We start from the raw sequence: 19,638 nt of genomic DNA on the forward strand, positions 1-19,638 counted from the left end.
AGTGGCACCTGTCTCAGGGGCTAGTGCTATTGCCCAGCCCAGGTCATACATGGCCCAAGGAAAAAGGGGGGAAAGGAATCCTGCCTCTCTGACCCAAACAGCCAGAGCAGGGGGCTTTCCTGCCTCTCCTGTGCTGCTCCTGGGCCACTAACTAACCTCTCCCCAACCCGCCCCCCACGCGGCCTGCGCTCCCCCTGCTACTGGTCTGGGTCGCCTCTGAGCCTCTTGTCTGGCTCTGCCTCACCGCCCTCCCCGCCGGGACGGCGACACGTTTTTGAAGGAAAGTTTAGCTTCTGCACTGCAGGGGCGGGTGGGGCAGCGGGCCTGGATACCGCGGTGACGGGCGCTAGAGCCAGGGCAGAGTCCCGGCATCTCCCCGGGTACAGACAAAAGATACCCCGGTCATAGCGGCGGAACCCTGGGCTGCCCCATCCTCTTCACCTGCCCCTAACCCAGGGACCGGAGCGGGGGGCTGCACCGGGTGAGAGAAACAAATCATCCAGAGACCAGGGAGAGCGACGTGCCCAGGAGCCCAGACCGGGACTAATACGGGGAACAGCCACGGAACAAAACACCCCTGGGGAGAGCGCAGCGCAGCGCCCCCCGTGCGCCCCTGGGGAGAGCGCAGCGACACCAGCCCCCCCCGTGCGCTCCTGGGGAGAGCGCAGCGACACCAGCGCCCCCCGTGCGCCCCTGGGGAGAGCGCAGCGACACCAGCCCCCCCCGTGCGCTCCTGGGGAGAGCGCAGCGACACCAGCCCCCCCGTGCGCCCCTGGGGAGAGCGCAGCGACACCAGCCCCCCCCGTGCGCCCCTGGGGAGAGCGCAGCGCCCCCCGTGCGCCCCTGGGGAGAGCGCAGCGACACCAGCCCCCCCCGTGCGCCCCTGAGGAGAGCGCAGCGCAGGGTCTCCCGCCTGTTCTGCCCCCAACCCGTCTCCTCCCCTCCTGCTCCCCCAGGACCTGTCCCCTCGTGTCCAGCCCTCTCCAGCCCGCAGGACCGGGGCGGTACCTCGTGGGGCGCGGCTCCAGGGTGCATCTTCCAGGAGAAGCTCCAGGTGCCCGGGCGGGAGCCCAGCCGCGGTCCGCCTCCCTACCTCTCCAGCTCCGCGGACAACTTTTGCCGGAGCTGCGGCTCAGGGGGAGGGACCGATGGGCGGGGGAGGGACCGGCTGGCCACGGAGCAGCTCTCGCTCCCCGCAGCCTCTGCTCCCCTCCCAGGCAGGAGCTGCCCCCAGGCCAGCAGGTGCAGGGGGAGATCCCCGCAGAGCAGCAAAGCTCCCCAGGCCAGGCAGAGCACCAGGGTAGCCCAGGTCTCCTCCCCTAGAATAAAGAGCCCCCCACGGCACCCCCCACACGCTCAGGGTGGGAGGGGGGTAGCACCAACCCCACTCCCCACCCAAAGGCCCCAAGGAGGTGTCCTGGGACCCTGGAGAAGAGGGTTGTGGGGCTTTCACTCCACCCTCTGCCCCTCCTTTTGCCCTTTGTCCCGGTTCACTCCCAGCCCCTAGATGTGGAGAAGCCCCTGCGCCAGCCCTAGAGCTGGGGGGTGGGGGCCACCTTTGGGGAATGAGAGGATCCACCTCGGTTCATAGCCAAGGGCCCTGTCCTAGCGTCAGCCCGGCCGCAGCACCCGAGGGGCCGGAATCGGCCACGGCGTGACTGCCAGTAAGGTGTCATTAGCACTCAGGCAAACAGAGGCCAGTGCGGGATGTGGCAGGGCTGCCAGAGGCCTGGGGCAACACAGACAGGGACCAGTAACTAGGGCCCCGACAAATTCATGGTCCCTTTTGGTCAATTCCACAGTCACAGGATTTTAAAAATCGTAAATTTCCTGATTTCGGCTACATCCGCAATTTCAGGGTATGGTAGTTGAAGGGATCCTGACGCAGAAAGGAGGGGTGTGGGGGGGGGGTGGGGGATGTTGCAAGGTTATTGTAGGGGGGGTTGTGGTTCTGCTACTCTTATTCTGGGCTGCTGCTGGCGGCGGTGCTGCCTCGGAGCTGGGATCCCGGCCAGCAGCCGCCGCTCTCCGGCCGCCCAGCTCTGAAGGCAGCACAGAAGTCAGGGTGGCAATATCGTGACACCCCTAAAATAACCTTGGGCCCCCCTGCAACTCCCTTTTGGGTCAGGACCCCCGGTTTGAGAAACGCTGGTCTGCCCCGAGAAATCGGTATAGCACAGAGTAAAAGCACACAAAAGACCAGATTTCACAGTCCATGAAGCATTTTTCATGGCCGTGAATTTGGTAGGGCCCTACCAATGACAAATGCAAAGGGAAGTCCCTCCAGGACGCGCCAGTGTGAGAGAGCAGGACGTGGCTGTGGCTTGCCTATAATGAGTGCCAGGTGCCTAGCCCTCTCGGGGACTGAGGTGCTGAGCCGTGAAGGCTCACGTGGAGGAAATCCATCCAGCACTAGCTCCAGGGTCAGCAGGGGACAAGACGGGACAGCCTGGTGCAGCAAGTCTGAAAACTTTCCTGTGAAATCTGCAGGAGAAAGTTCCAGAGCAGCTTGGGCTGGGCAGCAAGCGAGAGAGAAAACACCACCAATAACTGACCAGGGCTCACCCCACCTCGCCAGTCCCCTGGCCACACGGAACTGGCAGGGGGCTGCAGCTGGCCTCCTGCTGAGCATACGGCAGTTCCTGGAGGCACGAGGGAGCCGGCAGAACTGTCAGACACGGACCCACAGACAGCCACCAGCAGTAGCCACTCAGAGACTCAGGACAAGTGTCTCCACTGTGACCTCTCCAGTCTGCCAGCGTCTGGCCTGGCCTCTGACACTGTCTGTCTCCAGCCCCCAGGTCTCAGCCAAGTCCTCTCCCACCCCGCCCACAGCTCTGCAGCATCTTGACCTTCCCTCTGGGACAGGAGAACATACACCACTGAGCAGCTACACTGTGCTGGGTGGCTGTGTCCTAACCCTGGCTGTTCCGGGGACATCTTCCTTCACAGACCAAACCATCCTCCTGGGCAAGAGGATCCTCCTGCCCCGCTCCTGGGGGTAGAGGGGTTGAAGGTGGAGAGGGACTGGGGGATCGGAAGAGCCTCTGCAGAAAGCAGGGGATCTCTTAGAAGTGGGGCTGTGGTAGGGGAACGAGTTGGGGGATTCCAGTTGGAGAACCTGCTTATAGAAGCAAGAGGCCTGGCCCCCAAGCCCAGCTCCCATCAGCCCATCCAGACAGTGAACACCCAGGCTGAAAGGTCACGTCTAAGCCAAGGGGGAGCCAAGGCTAGGGTGGGAGGGGGCAGAAGGGAACGAAGAGCGGGTGTGTGGAGGCAAAGGGCTGGGATTAGTTCCAGCACCTGGGATCTCCACTTGCGTCCAGTGGCCCTGATGGAACCTCCGTTCCCTGCACACTCCGACTGTGCCAAGGCTGTGCAGCACCACAGAGCCTCATCGCAGAGCCGTGCAGCCTGCACGATGGCAGGGCTGGGCTGGGAACCCACCTCCCCACCGGAAGGCGGTTACCTTGTCCGGACCTCTGTGTCTGCACCGGGGTTAGCCTGCCTGGCTGTTACTCAGGGCTGGGCTCGTTTCACACCCTTGAGCAAGGAAGCTGTGTTAACCTAGCTTTTAAGTGTAGCCCAAGCCTAAATAAACCCTCAGGGCCATCCCCGGCCCTGCGGGGTCTCCAGAGTAAGTCTGGCTAATGAAAGCAAACGGCCCAGGCCCTGGTGACAGCTCCATAAGCTCTGTGCAAGGAGCTGCTGGGCAGGGAACCTGTGGCCCGGGCTCCTGCGGGGGGGCGGGATGTCACTGTTCAACAGAGTCTGCTGTTAAAAAGAGAATAACAATTCCCTTGCCACAACCTCTCCTTGCTCCTGGCCCCCTGCTAACGGCTGGCACACTTAGAATCTGTCACCCTTTAAATTGCTTATTGCCACTGATTCTGTCAATACCGAGCGCTGCTCACACTGGCAGCAGAAATACAGACCCTGAATCCCTCAGCTCGGGCAGGGAGGAAACGTGGGGCCCAGGCCTGAGCCCCTGGCCAAGCGGCAGACGCTAATTCCTCTTTACAAAGCATTTCTGAGTGAGCAGCGGGAAGCGGCTGCCCTTTCCCTGGCACAGGATCGAACATGCGTTTGTTGTGGTGTCAGCTCAGCTGATAAACTCCTAGATAAGGGGCCTGCTGGCAGCAGGCTGAGCGGGGAGAGGGACTGGGTCTGGGAAGGCATTGGGAACGACTGCGTTGCCTCCAGGGTGATTGCAAAGTGCAGAGCCCTTCTGGTTGCTGGCTTTGCCTTCTGGTCGCTAGCTTGCAGCTGAATGTTTTGCCCAAGTCCCAGCCTCATGCAGCCTCAGCTCAGGCTTCCTGAGCCATCGTGGGACAACTAGGGCTGGGAGGGACACAGCTGGGGCCGGACGCAGCTCTCACAACCCCCGTGCCAAGGCAGAGTCCCGCACTGCAGGCCACGCATGCTGCTGGCGCAGCTGAGAGCAGGGTCCTGCCAGTCACCTTGCCCCACGCAGCTGCAAGAGAGTGAGGGCATCCTCCCTCCTGCACCCCAATGTGCAAGTGAACCACGGCCACAGAGAGCCCCACACAGCACTAGTGTCCTGCTGGGGGAGGGCAGAGGCCTCAGCCTTGGCTGGGAGGGACATCACCTCCCTAGCGACCATAGGGATGGCTCAGCCCCCTGAGGAGACAGAGGAACGGCACAAGACTTGGGGGCACAAACACCCACCCATAGGGGCAGAGGGCATGCCTCTCCTCTCCCCTGCCCGGTGCTTGGGGCGCACTGGCTGTGGGGCTGAGGGAGGCGTCTGTAGGGCAGGGTACAGGGTATGATCCCATCCAAGCATGACCTGGACTGTCTCACTCACTGCCCAGGCTGCTCCTTCCTGGCTCTGCACCATAGTCCAGGCTCCAGAGAACCAGCCATCCAGGGTGCCCATGGCCAGAGAGCAGCTGCTCTGGGAGCGAGGGAGTTGGTGTCAATCGGGCATTAGAGGGAGAGTGTGCTGGGGCCTTCTGGGAAAAGTACAGGGGGACCCCGGCAGGCCCTTGGGAACACACACGTGTGTACACACAGCATGGCTGCTGAGACACAGCGTGTGCAATTCTGGCCATGAACCATATCCCAGACAAGCCCTGCTACACGCTCCACTTGTCGGTGGGGAGGAGGCCATTTCCCTGCTTGGCAGGCACTGAGGCAGGTCAGGGTTGGCACTGGCGTGTCGTGCTGCCCATGGGTGCAGGACCCTTCTGGGCACACAGGGCCCTGCACTGGCCAACTTCCCTTTGCCGCCTTTGGCCTGAGTTACTGTCCACGCTGGCTGCTGGCTCCGATTTCACTTTCCAGCCTCCAGCATCTCTCATCACTTCCCGGCTCCCAGCTACTGCGTCTGCTGGGAGAGGCTGGGGCTGGAGTAGCTGGGAGCTCCTGCCGCAGGCTGAGCATCTACCCTGCTCCCAGCAGCACCCCCTGCTGGGAGAGTCTAGACCTGCATTTGCTGTTTTGTGCACTGAAACCCCACTCTAGCCTGTCTTCTAAGTGCTCAGGTTTCACTTCCCTGTGTGCAATCCGTAGGCCAGGCACCTGCGTGGCCCCAGCCCCCATGCAGCGAGGAGCTGCACCGACCCTCTGGTTCCAGTCTCTGCCAGCTGGTAGCAGGCCACGTCTGTCCTGTGCTGGCCCAACAGGGAGAGCGCGGCGTTCAGGTAAACACCGTCGGCAGCAGCCCACAAACATCGCCACAGCCCTGCTGAGGGGCGCTGCCTGAGCTGGGGTGCTGGGATGGCTTGGGGAGAAGGGCCAGCCCATGGCTGGGGCTGGCGCGTAACTGACAGCTCCACTCAGCCCCACCTCCTGTCCCCTCAGGCTGCTGGGCACACACAGGTTTACCCTGTGCTTGACCCTCATGGCTCCAGGGGAGGTTCAGTAGAATCCCAGGGACTCTGAACATCTGCCCCCTTGGCATGGAACCAATGCTCAATGGCCTGGCCTCCTGCCCGCCCAGTGCAGGGCCCCCGTGCTGCGAACAGCCTCACAGCAGTGCCCTGCTCTCTCACCTTGTGTATGGCATCACAGCCGGCATCTCAGCAGAAGTCCTGGCCTTCCTCTCGCTGCCCCTGGAGCCGGTGCGTCAGGCCCAGAAGCAGCAGAACCAGGAGCCCTGCTGCTTGCGCGTTAATCAGGTCCTTGGAAACTCGGACGGCACAGACAGACACAGCCTAGGGCTCCGCCGGTCCGGGGTGAAACCCATGGAAGTGCTGCTGAGCTACGGGTGGCAGTGGGGGCGCGAGAGGCTCTGGCTCAGGCCTCTGCCATGGAGCCTGCAGGACGGAGCAGAGGCCAGTCCCAGTGCTCAGCCTGGTCCCCAGGGAGCAGCAGGGCACCCCACATGCCCCAGCCTCCCCTACCCCCGAACATGCAACAATCATGAGGGACCACTGGTGCGGCTCCCTCCTCCCGCTCACCTGGGCTGTGCCTGAGCCCACCCTGGGGGGCAGGGGCAGGAACAAAGTGTGAGGCCAGACAGCATCATTAGGCTTCGTTAAGGTGACGAGTTTTCCTTGCCTCCCCATCCCAGGCTGGCTGCGTTCCACCTGCTGGAGCCCAATTAGTGTCACATCCAGGACGTGGTTGCGGTGGGAAGTGAAATGCGTGAAGTCGGCGGGTGCCCATGGCACAGCCTCTGCCTGGCAGTTTCTCCCACCGCTCCAGGCGGGGGCCCCTTGGGGCAGCAGTGTGGGAACACCCCACTGCTAGCAGCTTCACCCGCCCCCTGCAGTGCCCCCAGCCGAGCTGGAATGAGCCGGGGCAGTGGCCAGATCCCTGAGGGCAAACCAGGGGGTGGAATGCGAGCTAGCGGGGTATGGGCTGGACAGGCCTGTCCTGGGGGCTCCAGGCTACACGGCCCGGGGAGCGCTCTACGTTCCAAACACTGCCACTGGGAGGGAGCTGTGCCGAGGCCAGGAACTGCAGGGAGAAGAGAGTCCCCGGCTAAGACCCCGCAGTGAGGCTCTCCCCTCCCCACGGAGGGGACCATGCGGAGGGACAGGGCCCCGGGCGGTGGGGCTGAGGTGGCTTTGGGGCCTGTTTGACAGCTAAGATTTTTGCCTGTCTGCAAGGCTCTGGGGAGTTGGGGTGTCAGCTCCATCCCTTCCCATCCCCCGTGAAAGAAGCAACAGTCACAGACCTGCAGCGGTTCCATTGGTTTATTATCAAGGTTACAAATGCTCCAGTTCTTTGATCCCACGGGGCACCACACACGGGTCTGACACCTGGCGCACGGCTCATTGCCTAGGGGCCCTACCACACATGGGCAGCAGCAACAACACTGCAGAAGTGGCGGCCCGTGGGGGCAGCAGCAAGGAGCAGGCATGAGATACAAACAGGGTCACTTCACAAGCGGGGTCCATCGCCTGACCTGGAGCAGCCCCCGCAACTCACTCTGACCCTTAGACAGACACCACAGCAGATTCTCACCCAGCAAGGCCAGCGCAGAGCAGCCCCAGCGAAGCTCCCAGCCGGAGGCCCGGTCTGCCGGAGAAGGCAGCTCTGCTGGAATGTGCTAGATGTCGGGGTCCCACTTTGCTGCACACCATGGGATGAGCGCTGGGTGTAAAGAGGTCAGATCTCTCCTGAACTGCTCCAGCTCCCTGGGTACATGGCCGGGGCACCCATGTGCCATGCAGAGCTCACACCCAACAGTCTGTCCATCCGGACCACTGGGTGCAGGCCAGACAGCATGGTCAGTTTGGACTGGTTTCCACAGCTACTTTTCATCTATGTAAGACACTTTCCAAGGTGACTCCCGCCAAGTCCCCATTGTGGCCCGAGGCATTGTGCGCCCCGGGTGGGTTTGAGGCAGACACAGCGGGTCAGACACTGCCCGGCCCAGGACAGGAGCTGGGCTGTGTGTGGGAGAAGGACTTTCCTCTCCTGGTCCCTATCCAACGCTTCACCCTCTGCCTGGCGCAGCTGAGCGGGGGGAGGATCCTTTCTCCATCATTGGTACAAAGCACAGATCCCTGAAGAGCCCAACAACCTTTGGGTGTCTGGGAGATTTTGGCTGAGCAAACTGATCTTTAAAGCATGAGGCAGCAGGTGGGGAGAGGGGCTGAGGGAGCCAGGCTTCTGGGGAGAGTATTACCGGGGGCGGCACTAGACCCATCCCAGAACAGGGGCACCCGTGGACAGCAAGCCAAGGGCCTGCAGGGCTCAGGAAGGAGGGGCGGGGGGTGCCATCAGCCCGACAGGGGCAGAGATCACATGGGAATGGAGGCAGGGGCCAAATCCAACTGGTTCAGCACCCCAGCACCCTGAGCCTGGGTCTCCTTTCTCTGCCCACGAGAGCCTCTGGGGAAGCCCACGATCCCCTCCCCAGCTGCCATGGGTAATATTGCCACTAGACCCGGCTGCCCTGAGGGCTGGTGGAGCTGGCCCCACCTGAGCCCCGTTGCTGAAGAACCTTCCAGGTTCTGCTGTAAACAACAAGAGTGCCCTGGGACTCTGGGCCCATCACACAGCAGGGGATGGACCGGCTCTGAAGAGCCTTGGCCTCCCAGGGCATGCCCCCCGCAGGGGGCCTGCAAGGTGCAGGGAGGAGAGGACCCATCCCTATTGCTATGGCAACTATGAGCCCAGTCCAGGGGCAGGAAGGGAGGCCCTTTGGCTCAGCTGGGTTAGTGGGGGGCAGGGAGGATGGGGAGGGGGCTTCTGGGACCTCAGTGGCGGCTTGCTGGCTCTCATCCCCCGGGTCTGGGCGGGCAGGGCCCTTCCCCACTCAGGCCAGCACTTTGATCCCAAAGTATTTGCGCAGCTGCTCCAGGAAGACGAAGGTGAGGACGGTGTGAGGCACCAGGCGGATGGCAGCAGGAACGAAGCCCTGGAAGGGGACGGGCAAGAAAGGGGAGAGAGGAGGGTCAGTCTCTGTCCTGCTGGGGCCTCCCCAGCGAGGATGCTCCGGCACTGAGCAATTCATCCCTCTGGGGGCCGTGGGTGAGGCGGGTGGGTGGAGGAGAAGGACAGGAGGAGGCTGCGGGGAGCAGAAGGGGCCAGGCAGGGGAGCAGCAGCCGGGTCCAAGGGGAGGGGCAGCAGGAGGGGTGGGAGAGGTGCCGCAGGGTACCAGGGTGCGTGGGGTTCGCACGGTTGACGAATCTGTCCCCAGCACCACTGTCAGCACTGCCCAGGCCCAGCGGGAGCCAGCGCCAGGGCCCCAGCCCCTACAGGCCTTTTCATGGGCTCCACCCCCACAGCCCCTCACCCACCCAGCAGGGAGGTCCTGGGGCTGCCCTTCCAGACAACCCTGCCCCGGGAGCCACTGAGTCAGCCCAGGGCGAGCCCAAGACACGGAGCAGCCAGCTAGAGCCAGAGCAGGCCCCCGCATCGCCCGCCCCCTGTGCTCCTTTTACCCTACACTCTGCCCCCCAGCTCCCACGTGAGCCCCTCCTGCTCCCACACTTCTTCCACTCCCTACCGGCCCCCAGTGCGCTCCACCCCCCAGCCTCAACCCAGTACCTTGTAGAAGGCGAGAGGTCCAAGCCTGGCAGTCTCCACTGCGCAGTGGACAACACCCTGAAACAAAAGAGAGGGAAATAAGCCAGTTCCCATCCCGGGAACTGGTCTGGCTCACAGCTGCCGTGGAGACAAGAGTGTCTGGGCTGAGATCTGGGGCAGGGGCAGCTATGGGGAGTGAGGAGTCAGGGATCCAGCCATGGGGCAGTGGGGAGGATACACAGGCAGCTGGTGAGATTGTGGCAGGGAAGGGGGGGTGAACATAAGAATGGCCATACTGGGTCAGACCAAAGGTCCATCCAGCCCAGTATCCTGTCTCCCGACAGTGGCCAATGCCAGGTGCCCCAGAGGGAATGAACCTAACAGGTAATGATCTAGTGATCTCTCTCCTGCCATCCATCTCCACCCTCTGACAAACAGAGTTAGGGACACCATTCCTTAACCATCCTTGCTAATAGCCATTAATGGACTTAACTGGATAAATTCATGGAGGTTCTCTTTTAAACGCTGTTATAGTCCTAGCCTTCACAACCTCCTCAGGCAAGGAGTTCCACAGGTTGACTGTGAGCTGAGTGAAGAAGAACTTACTTTTATTTGTTTTAAACCTGCTGCCAATTAATTTCATTTGGTGGCCCCTAGTTCTTATATTATGGGAGCAAGTAAATAACTTTTCCTTGTTCGTTTTCTCTACACCACTCATGAGTTTATAGACCACTATCGTATCCCCCCCTTAGTCTCCTCTTTTCCAAGATGAAAAGTCCTGGCCTCTTTAATCTCTCCTCATATGGGACCCGTTCCAAACCCCTAATCATTTTAGTTGCCCTTTTCTGAACCTTTTCTAATGTCTTTTTTGAGATGAGGGGACCACATCTATATGCAGTATTCAAGATGCGGGCATACCATGGATTTACATAAGGGCAATAAGATATTCTCCATCTTATTCTCTATTCCTTTTTTAATGATTCCTAACATCACGCAGTGTGCAGCAGCAGTCAAAAAAGCAAACGGGGACGTTTTCAGAGAACTATCCACAATGACGCCAAGAACTTACTCCTGATTAGTTGTAGCTAAATTAGCCCCCATCATATTGTATGTATAGTTGGGGTTATTTTTTCCATTGGGCATTATTTTACATTTATCCACATTAAATTTCATTTGCTATTTTGTTGCCCAATCACTTAGTTTTGTGAGATCTTTTTGAATTTCTTCACAGTCTGCTTTGGTCTTAACTATCTTGAGCAGTTTAGTATCATCTGCAAACTTTGCCACCTCACTGTTTACCCCTTTCTCCAGATCATTTACGAATAAGTTGAATAGGATTGGTCCTAGGACTGACCCTTGGGGAACACCACTAGCTACCCCTCTCCATTCTGAAAATTTACCATTTCTTCCTACCCTTTGTTCTTTGTCTTTTAACCAGTTCTCAATCCATGAAAGGATCTTCCCTCTTATCCCATGACAACTTAATTTACGTAAGAGCCTTTGGTGAGGGACCTTGCCAAAGGCTTTCTAAGTACACTGGATCCCCCTTGTCCACATGGCTGTTGACCCCCTCAAAGAACTCTAATAGATTAGTAAGACATGATCTTCCTTTACAGAAGCCATGTTGACTTTTGCGCAACCATTTATGTTCTTCTGTGTGTCTGACAATTTTTACTATTGTTTCAACTAATTTGCCTGGTACTGATGTTAGACGTACCGGTCTGTAACAGCCAGGATCACCTCTAGAGCCCTTCTTAAATATTGGCATTACATTAGCTATCTTCCAGTCACTAGGTACAGAAGCTGATTTGAAGGACAGGTTGCAAACTACAGTTAATAGCTCTGCAATTTCACATTCGTGTTATTTCAGAACTCTTGGGTGAATGCCATCTGGTCCTGGTGACTTGTTACTGTTCAGTTTCTCAATGAATTCCAAAACCTCCTCTAGTAACAGTTCAATCTGTGACAATTCCTCAGATTTGTCACCTACAAAAGATGGTTCAGGTTTGGGAATCTCCCTAACATCCTCAGCCGTGAAGACTTGAAGCAAAGAATTAATTTAGCTTCTCTACAAAGACTTTATTGTCTTTAAGTGCTCCTTCTGTATCTTGATCGTCCAAGGGCTAGCTTTTGGCTAGCTGTTCTTCAAACTCCTTTTTGGCTTTTCTTATTACATTTTTACATTTAATTTGGCAATGTTTATGCTCCTTTCTATTTTCCTCACTAGGATTTGACTTCCACTTTTTAAAAGATGCCTTTTTTATCTCTCACTGCTTCTTTTACATGGTTGTTAAACCACGGTGGCTCTTTGTTAGTTCTTTTACTGTGTTTTTTTAATTTGGGATATACATTTAAGTTGAGCATCTATTATGGTGTCTTTGAAAAGTGTCCATGCAGCTTGCAGGGATTTCACCCCAGTCACTGTACCTTTTAATTTCTGTTTAACTAACCTCCTCATTTTTGCATAGTTCCCCTTTCTGAAATTAAATGCCACAGCGTTGGGCTGTTGAGGTGTTCTGCCCACCACAGGAATGTTAAATGTTATTATATTATGGTCACTATTTCCAAGTGGTCCTGTTATAGCTACATCTTGGACCAGATCCTGCGCTCCACTCCGGACTACTCGAGAGTTGCCTCTCCCCTTGTGGGTTCCTGCACCAGCTGCTCCAAGAAGCAGTCATTTAAAGTATCGAGAAATTTTGTCTCTGCATTTTGTCCTGAGGTGACATGTACCCAGTGGTGGGGAGGGGCAGGACAAATTGTAGTGAGCCAGGGCAGGATTACTCACCCGGTACTCTCCCTGCGAATTCATCAGGCGGGTCTTGAGTACGTCCATGGGCTGACAGAGGAACGTGGCACATCCACCCTGGGGGGAAGGGACAAAGATAAGTCACAGACAGGGAGTCCCTGGGACTGGTGGTGCCACCGGCCCTTTCCCTTCCAGTCCCTGTGCAGCAGAGGGCAGGTGAACGAGCACAGGAGCTGCCTACATAACCCACCCATGCTAGCAGAGTAGGAGTCTCTTGTTAGTCTCTAAGGTGCCACAAGTCCTCCTTTTCTTTTTGTGGATACAGACTAACACGGCTGCTACTCTGAAATCTTGCTCTCTAGTGGCTGCTCCGCATGGGGCTGAGAGTCTACTACTGCTGCCAGATAGTGGAGCGGCTCCTTTAGCTCCGGGAATACTAGTAGCTCATGCACGTAGTGTGGAAGGTCCCAGGTTCGGATCCCAGCTCTGGATCACTAATCTGCAGAGGGGAACAGGGAAAGAACCTCCATGCTGTGAACAGAAGAGACCTGCAGGCCTGTGGTGGGGGGTCTCCTCATACCACTGCCTCATTTCACTGGGACAGGAGCACCGCAGCAGCAGCCTGAGGCTGGGGGGAAGCCAGAAGCCCTGTGGAGTGCACGCCAAGCTGGCTGCAATTCCTCTAGCACCATCAGGCAGCCTCCACCCCCCTGCCCTGCCCCCACTCACAGCGATGAAGCTGGCCAGGAAGTGAGTGAAGATGTTGTCGGAGAGAAACCCAGTCGTGAGAACCAGCTGCTTGGCCTGGTCGTAGCAGGAGAGCTGCAGGTATGGGGGGGTGCAGTTAGCGGCTTGGCCCACCCTGCCTCCATGTCTCCTCATACCCCAGGGGACTGGCTCCCCCACCCCCAGGAGGTGGCCCTCAGGGCACAGCCAGTCCCAGCTGCCCCCCAGTGCCCGGGGGGGAGGGTTCCTACCTGTCCAACAGTGACCAGGGCCCCTCGGCTCGACGCCATCGTAGCCCCTGAGAACAGCTTCTTCAAGCCCTCTGGGGAGGGGAATCAGCGCACAGTTCAGGTGTGTGAATTCGGCCCCAGGCCAGCCGGGAGCTGCCACTCCCAGTCCCATCAGTCCTGCCCCCCTGCCCCCCACCCCCCAGCAGCCGCCCCCACCACGGCCTGGGGCTTGTGCAGGGCGGCAGGCCCTGGCTGTGACTCCAGCCCCTAGACTCTCCACCACCCAGCGGGGGAACTCCCCAGGGGCTCCTTCTGAAAGCCGCCCCCCCCCCGGCTCTGGCTCCAAGGGACGAGAAGTCACTCACCCTACCACTGGCTCCTTTCAGCCTGTTCTGGCACTCTCCCTCTCCACTGCTTGTCTGTCTGCCTCTTCTTCCTTTCTTTGAAAACACAACTCCCCTTTCAGGCTCCCCCTTCCCAGCTGGGGGCGAGGGGAGTGTTTCATTCCCACCCCGGAGGGCTCGGGGCTGGTGCCTCTCACTGCAGCGTCTGGTCTGGCCCTTGCTGTGTCATCCCACAGGACAAACCCAAACTGCCCAGAGGGCTGCTATGGCTGCTGCACTTCAGAGGCAGCATCTGGATGAACAATCCCAACCACGCCCCCAACCCAGCCTGCCCCTTGGGCCCTGCTCTTCTCCAGCACCTTCTCTACCTGGCCATTTGGACCCCAGCCCTGCCCATGGCCTCCAGCCACACCACGACAGGGCTGCTAGCCAGGCTGCCCCTGTTCCCTGCCAGATCCAGCCCCACACCCAGCTGCCATTTGGCTCCTGACCAAACCGAGCCATTTAGCAGTCCTGGTGTCCCCCAGAAACAATTCCTGCTCTGAGGTTTCACAACACCAGCAGGGGATGCCCCCGATCAGGCCAGAGGAGATGCCAAGCCCCTGTGCCCCCAGGCCTTTGGCAGAGTCCTACCCTCACGAAGCACTCGGTACATGCCATCCAAGGCGTGGGAGTAACTGGAGGGACAAGAAGGGAAAGAGGTAAAGCCGTGAACTCTTCCCATCAGCCCTCATCGTCTCCGACACCCTACTCAAGGTGTCCAGCGTTGTTGGGAATTTCTGCTTGAGGAGCAGAGCTGGGGTCACCCAATGCACTGCCCCCCACCCGGCTCCCCAGCCTGGCTCCCTCCAGCCAGCAAGGGTGGTGCTTGGAGCAATGCTGCCCCCCTGTGGCCACGCCACCTCACTGCAGCTCCCATCCACAGAGATGGGACAGGGATGGCACAAAGGGAGAGGATCCCCTCAGTGCCATCATGTGAGCAGCCCCTTAGCATCCTATTAGGGATCCTTGCTACCCCCCTCTCCCCCCATCACATGCTCGGGGGGGGGGGGAGGGACCCAAGCCAGTTGGTCTCAAGTCCCGGGGGTCCCCCCACTTACTGCACCATCACTCACTTCCGCCTCAAATGCATCGGCTGCTTCATGTCATTCTGCATCCTACAGAGACAGAGCAGTGGGGGAGGTGAGGGGAGACAGACCAAGACAGACTGAGCAACCTGCCCCTGTGATCTCCTAAGGCTGAGCAGCCCTTGGGGCAGGGCTCTGGCCCTCTTGTTCTGAGCAGGCCCGAGCTCACCCAGCATGTGACTATGACCGGTGCTCCCTGGGGAGATGGGGCCACGCAGAGGGCATAGCCCTGCACCCGTGGGGACGGGGACCTAGCTGGGCTTCTCCACTGCCAGCTCCTGTGATGTCAGGAGGGGCCACCCTCAGGGATCTGGAACCCCTGGCCTGGGGCAGCCCCAGGCACAGTTGGGGCAATTCCAGTCCCTCCAGGTGCAGGACGTAGGATCTGCCACGTTGGATCAAGCCACCAACCCATGGAGTCCACGACTAGCTGAGACGGGGTGCCCCACAACTCCCTCTGCCCAGCGCACCTCCAGCCACATCCCCAGCGAGCAGAGCATCCAAGACACATGGAACTGACCTGACGTTCACCATGTCTGCTGGGGTCCCCACAAACCCACCAGTGAAACCTGCAACCAGAGAAGATTCAGGGTCAAGGGACTCCTCAAGCCTGGCCACAGCCCATGGCCTGGGCTCCCCGGCCCCTGCTCACCTCCCGCAGCACCAAGCAGCACCTTCTGGTAGAAGGGCAGAGGTCCCTGGGTGCCTTGGCTCAAGCGGTCCCGTGCGGTCTCATAGATGGCGAAGCGGGTCAGGGAGTACGTCATCTGAGGAGAAGAGAGTCAGAGCATGGCCCAAGTGCTGCACTCCAGGGGGCTCCCTGCCCTCCCCAGACAGTCACCAAAGGTGCTGCCCAGCACGTGGCATTGAGCCCGTAAACAGAGCCTCAGTGGGCACCGAGCCCCTGGCTCCAGGGCTGGGCTGCTGCTCCCCAGCTCAGCCAGAGGGGCTGCTCCCTGGAAAGGGCCAGCATGCTTGCAGCTGCACAACCAAGGGCAGCACCTGGATCTGGGGGGAATGTGTGGGGCCTGAGTAATGGGAGGGGAGTGACCCCCATGGCAGGAAGCTTAGGGACTGGGTAGAGGGTGACCCCCATGGCAGGAGGCACAGGACCTGGGTAACAGGTTGGGGTGTGCGCTCTACAGCGGGAGGTGCAGGGCCCAGTATGGGGAGTGACCCCTCATGGCAGAAGTGGGGCAGATGTGGCCCCTGGCACTCACCTGGCGGCAGAGCGAGGCACTGAGCCCGTTGTAGAGCGCCAGAAATCCATCCGTGCGGATCACGCGCAGCGCCATGCCTGTCATGCGCATCTTCACCTCCTGCTGCGTCTGCAGATGAACCTGGGTCAGGGAGAAAGATGCCAGGGTCAGACCCAGCTCCCCCAGCTCTGAGCGCACTGTAGGGCTGATCCCTCCATCCACTGAGGAGCCAAGACTGGGACAGCTGCTTGTGACCCTTTCCCTGCACATCGGGGACAATGGTCCTGACCCTTCTTGAGGTTAATCCTTAGCACATGTGCTGGGATGCCTCAGCAAGTGACCACAGCCCCATGAGCTCCCCCACGCAACCGGAGCTTGGGAATCAGCCCAACAGCCCGTCACCTGGAGCAGGGACCATGGCAGGCAAGGGGCTGGGGGGGATACAAAAGCAAGTTAGAGGGCACCTGTAAGTAGTGAACCCCCCTCCCAGCATGGGGTGCCCCCACGCCACGTCCCAGCTTTCAGCGGCCGCAGCACCTGGCAGCAGGAATCTCCCTAGTGTTTCTAGCGAGAAACACCATCTCTCTTTCTCTGCTTGCCCAGCCTGGGGGAAAAGCAGAGCCAGGAAACAGACCCAGGAGTCCTAAACAGACCCAGGAGTCCTGACCAGTCCCCAGCCCCAGCCCAGGGTAACTGTACATCTTCCACTTTAGTATCAGAGGGTGTGACGAAGTGGGACTGTTCTTAATGGTTCCTCTGAATGGGGGGGGGGGGGGGGGGCTCAGTTTCCCCTAGGCAGTTCTTAAGTATCTAGGGGGTGGGGTAAGGGTGTATGATCATTGCAGAGCCCTGGAGGGCAGGTGTGTGCAGGGGTCTGGACACAGAGAATGGCCGACACCCTGTTTCCTGGCAACTGATGGCCTGGTGCCCCCCCCAGAGCTAAAGAGTTGGAGAACAAAGGAATCAGGTGACCTCCTGGCCCGGGAAAGGGACAAAGCTCAGAGGAGGAGGGGCTGGAGAGAGTTTTCAGTTTGGGGCTAGCTGGGGACATGGAGTGAAGTGCAGACGTGGTTGTCTGGCTCACCGCCCCCCAAAATGGACCTAGCTGAGGGGTCCTGTTCTCTGCACCTGCAAGCTCTGTGTTAGACCATGTTCCTGTCGTCTAATAAACCCCTGTTTTACTGGCTGGCTGAGAGTCACGTCTGACTGCAGAGTTGGGGGCAGGACCCTCTGGCTTCTCCAGGACCCCACCTGGGCGGACTCGCTGGGGGAAGCGCACGGAGGGGCAGAGGAGGCTGAATGCTCCAAGGTCAGACCCAGGAAGGTGGAAGCCGGGTGAGCTGTGTGTCCTGCAGACAGGCTGCTCCCAGAAAGGAGACTTCCCCAGAGTCCTGCCTGGCTTCATGGGGAGCAGTTCCAGAGCATCGCCCAGGGACTCCGTGACAGAGGGCCCCCTGCAAGATGGGGCTCTGTGAGCCAGGGGATCCCCTACACCTATCCGAGCCGCCCACGCCCTCCATAGAGCCCCAGCATACACCAGCGCCTACAGCCTGTGGCCGTGCTGTGCCAAGCCTGGGTCCAAAGTCCTCAGGAGAGAAGATTAACGAGTGCTGGGGACCAGGCTTCACTCGTGGAGTTATGGAGCATGGGCCTTGGAACGCAGCCAGAGAGGCCCAGGAATATGGGGCCTGTGATGGGGAAGGTGGCACGGGGAACTAGTCCTCCCTCTTCCCTATGCAGGCCTGTGCCCTTGGGATTCCAGCGAGAGCCAGGCAGGTGCTAACCGGGAGCTGCTCTGACAAGGCCAGAGCCCACTGGGATGATGTTGGGGAGCTGGGCAAATGGCCCAGCTATGCAGGAACCAGCCCAAGCCAGAGATTATGTAGCCGAGAGCAGCCCCCAGAAACACACAGCAGCCAGGCCCCAGCACGGCCTCGGCCCTTACTAGGAAGCCAGTCCCTGGACAGTGCCAGCCTGCAGACCCAGCAGTGCTGAGGGACCAGCTCCGGGGGGCGGGGGCGCTATGGAGACTCCAAACAGGCAGTTGGGGAGGTCAGAGCCAACCCTGCTGCCTGCCGGGACAGTGGGAGCCCAGGGGGCAGAGGGGGTCCAAGGTGCGGGAGGGGGGTTCAGGGGGCTGGAGGCAGTGGGGGGCCTAGGAGGGGATCCGGGGAGCAGTGGGGGACCCAGAGGGTTGGGGCAGTGGGGGGTCCAGGGGGTCCCGGTGGGCAGAGGGTTGGGGCAGTGGGGGGTCCGGGGGGTAGAGGGTTGGGGCAGTGGGGGGTCCGGGGGGCAGAGGGTTGGGGCAGTGGGGGGCTCGGAGGGGGTCCGGGGGCAGAGGGCTGGGGCAGTGGGGGGCTCAGGAGGACAGAGGGTTGGGGCAGTGGGAGATCCGGGGGGGTAGAGGGGATCTGGGGGGGTAGAGGGTTGGGGCAGTGAGAGGTTCGGGGGGGCAGTGGGGGGCTCGGGGGCAGAGAGCTGGGGCCATGGGGGGTCCCGGTGGGGGTTCGGGGGGCAGAGGGCTGGGGCAGTGGGGGGCTCAGGTGGGCAGTGGGGGTCCCGGGGGGGTCCCCGGGGGCAGAGGGCCGGGGCAGTGGGGGGCTCGGAGGGGGTCCGGGGGGCAGAGGGTTGGGGCAGTGGGAGATCCGGGGGGGTAGAGGGGATCTGAGGGGGTAGAGGGTTGGGGCAGTGAGAGGCTCGGGGGGGCAGTGGGGGGTCCCGGGGGGCAGAGGGCTGGGGCCGTGGGGGGCTCGGGGGGGCAGTGGGGGTCCCGGGGGGGCAGAGGGCCGGGGCAGTGGGGTCCCGGGGGGGCAGAGGGCTGGGGCAGTGGGGGTCCCGGGCAGTGGGGGTCCCGGGGGGCAGAGGGCTGGGGCCGTGGGGGGCTCGGGGGGCAGTGGGGGTCCCGGGGGGCAGAGGGCCGGGGCAGTGGGGTCCCGGGGGGGCAGAGGGCTGGGGCAGTGGGGGTCCCGGGGGGCAGAGGGCCGGGGCAGTGGGGGTCCCGGGGGGCAGAGGGCCCGGCGCACCTTGAGCAGGTCCAGCGGGTGGGTGCAGCAGGCGGCGCCGCACGAGGCCAGGCCCCCGAAGTACCAGCGGGACACGCGCCGCTCCGCCATCGGGCCGGTCCGCGCGCCGGGATCCGCGGCCCTGGGGGTGCGGCCGAGCCCGGCGCAGCCCCGCCCCGCCTTCAACGGGCAACGCCAGCGCAGGGCGGCTTCAAAGGGCGACGGCAGCGGGGCCCAGAGCAGGCCCCAAGCCAGGCTCGGGGGGCCTGCCTACCTCCCCCTCCCCCTCGGCAGGCCGGGGCCGGGACAGCAGCAGCCCCCCCCGCTGAGAACGCAGTGCTGTGGGTCACCCCCTTTGCACCCCGGGGCGAGGCAGGGCACCTGCCATGCCGCATCGACAAAGGCGAGTACGGATGGGCCGGCGAGGGGTGCGCACACGGCTTGAGCGGGGTGCTCCTGGGCCTGGCTCAGGGCTTGTGACTAATCCCGCCAGGGCCAGCGCGGGGTTCAGGGATGTGGCGCTGGACCTGGAGCCCAAGCTTGCTCCAGCTGGTCACCTTTCAAAGCAGACACGGCCTGAGCTCCGGTACCTGGGCTTTTAGGGCAGGGAGACTAGTCGCCTCCCAATGCACAAGACAGGCAGCAGCAAGGAAAAACCACAGGCCAGGCCAGGGTGTGGGCTCAGGCAGGGTCAGAAGCTCTAAGCCAGGGGGTTCTCAAACGGGGGTCATGACCCCTCAAGGGGATGCACGGTGGTTACAGAGGGATCACGACATGTCAGCTCTGTGGGGCTGACAGCCCAAAGCTCCC

The 19,638-nt window shown here is 60.8% G+C and overlaps 1 protein-coding gene across 2 annotated transcripts; it reads right to left on the reverse strand.

Annotated features, from left to right (window-relative positions):
* Window positions 1-7,152: 7,152 nt before the first annotated feature.
* On the reverse strand, window positions 7,153-18,978 carry SLC25A10 (solute carrier family 25 member 10). Of its 2 annotated transcripts, XM_077833807.1 has the most exons (11): window positions 18,850-18,978; window positions 15,848-15,967; window positions 15,280-15,394; window positions 15,148-15,196; window positions 14,616-14,657; window positions 14,134-14,177; window positions 13,178-13,248; window positions 12,930-13,022; window positions 12,240-12,317; window positions 9,473-9,529; window positions 7,153-8,839 (listed from the first exon to the last, which is right to left on the reverse strand). In XM_077833807.1, exons 1-11 carry the CDS (start codon window positions 18,937-18,939, stop codon window positions 8,738-8,740), a joined length of 861 nt encoding a protein of 286 aa, XP_077689933.1. In that variant the 5' UTR covers window positions 18,940-18,978; the 3' UTR covers window positions 7,153-8,737. The 2 variants fall into 2 exon arrangements, 1 of the variants encoding a protein (XP_077689933.1); XR_013347944.1 differs by lacking the exons at window positions 7,153-8,839; window positions 9,473-9,529; window positions 12,240-12,317 and having other exon boundaries at window positions 12,945-13,022; window positions 13,178-13,592.
* Between the last annotated feature and the right edge of the window lie 660 nt (window positions 18,979-19,638).

The sequence above is a fragment of the Eretmochelys imbricata genome, chromosome 14 (assembly GCF_965152235.1).
Source record: "Eretmochelys imbricata isolate rEreImb1 chromosome 14, rEreImb1.hap1, whole genome shotgun sequence".
In the NCBI taxonomy this organism is placed as follows: Eukaryota; Metazoa; Chordata; order Testudines; family Cheloniidae; genus Eretmochelys; species Eretmochelys imbricata.

Excerpts from the sequence above, each read along its gene's own strand:
- SLC25A10 (XM_077833807.1), bottom strand. The coding sequence starts at position 18,939 with ATGGCGGAGCGGCGCGTGTCCCGCTGGTACTTCGGGGGCCTGGCCTCG. Across the intron at positions 15,395-15,847 it reads GTGCCTCGCTCTGCCGCCAG|ATGACGTACTCCCTGACCCG; the intron begins GTGAGTGCCAGG and ends TCTTCTCCTCAG. Across the intron at positions 12,318-12,929 it reads TCCTGGCCAGCTTCATCGCT|GGTGGATGTGCCACGTTCCT; the intron begins GTGAGTGGGGGC and ends CCTTCCCCCCAG.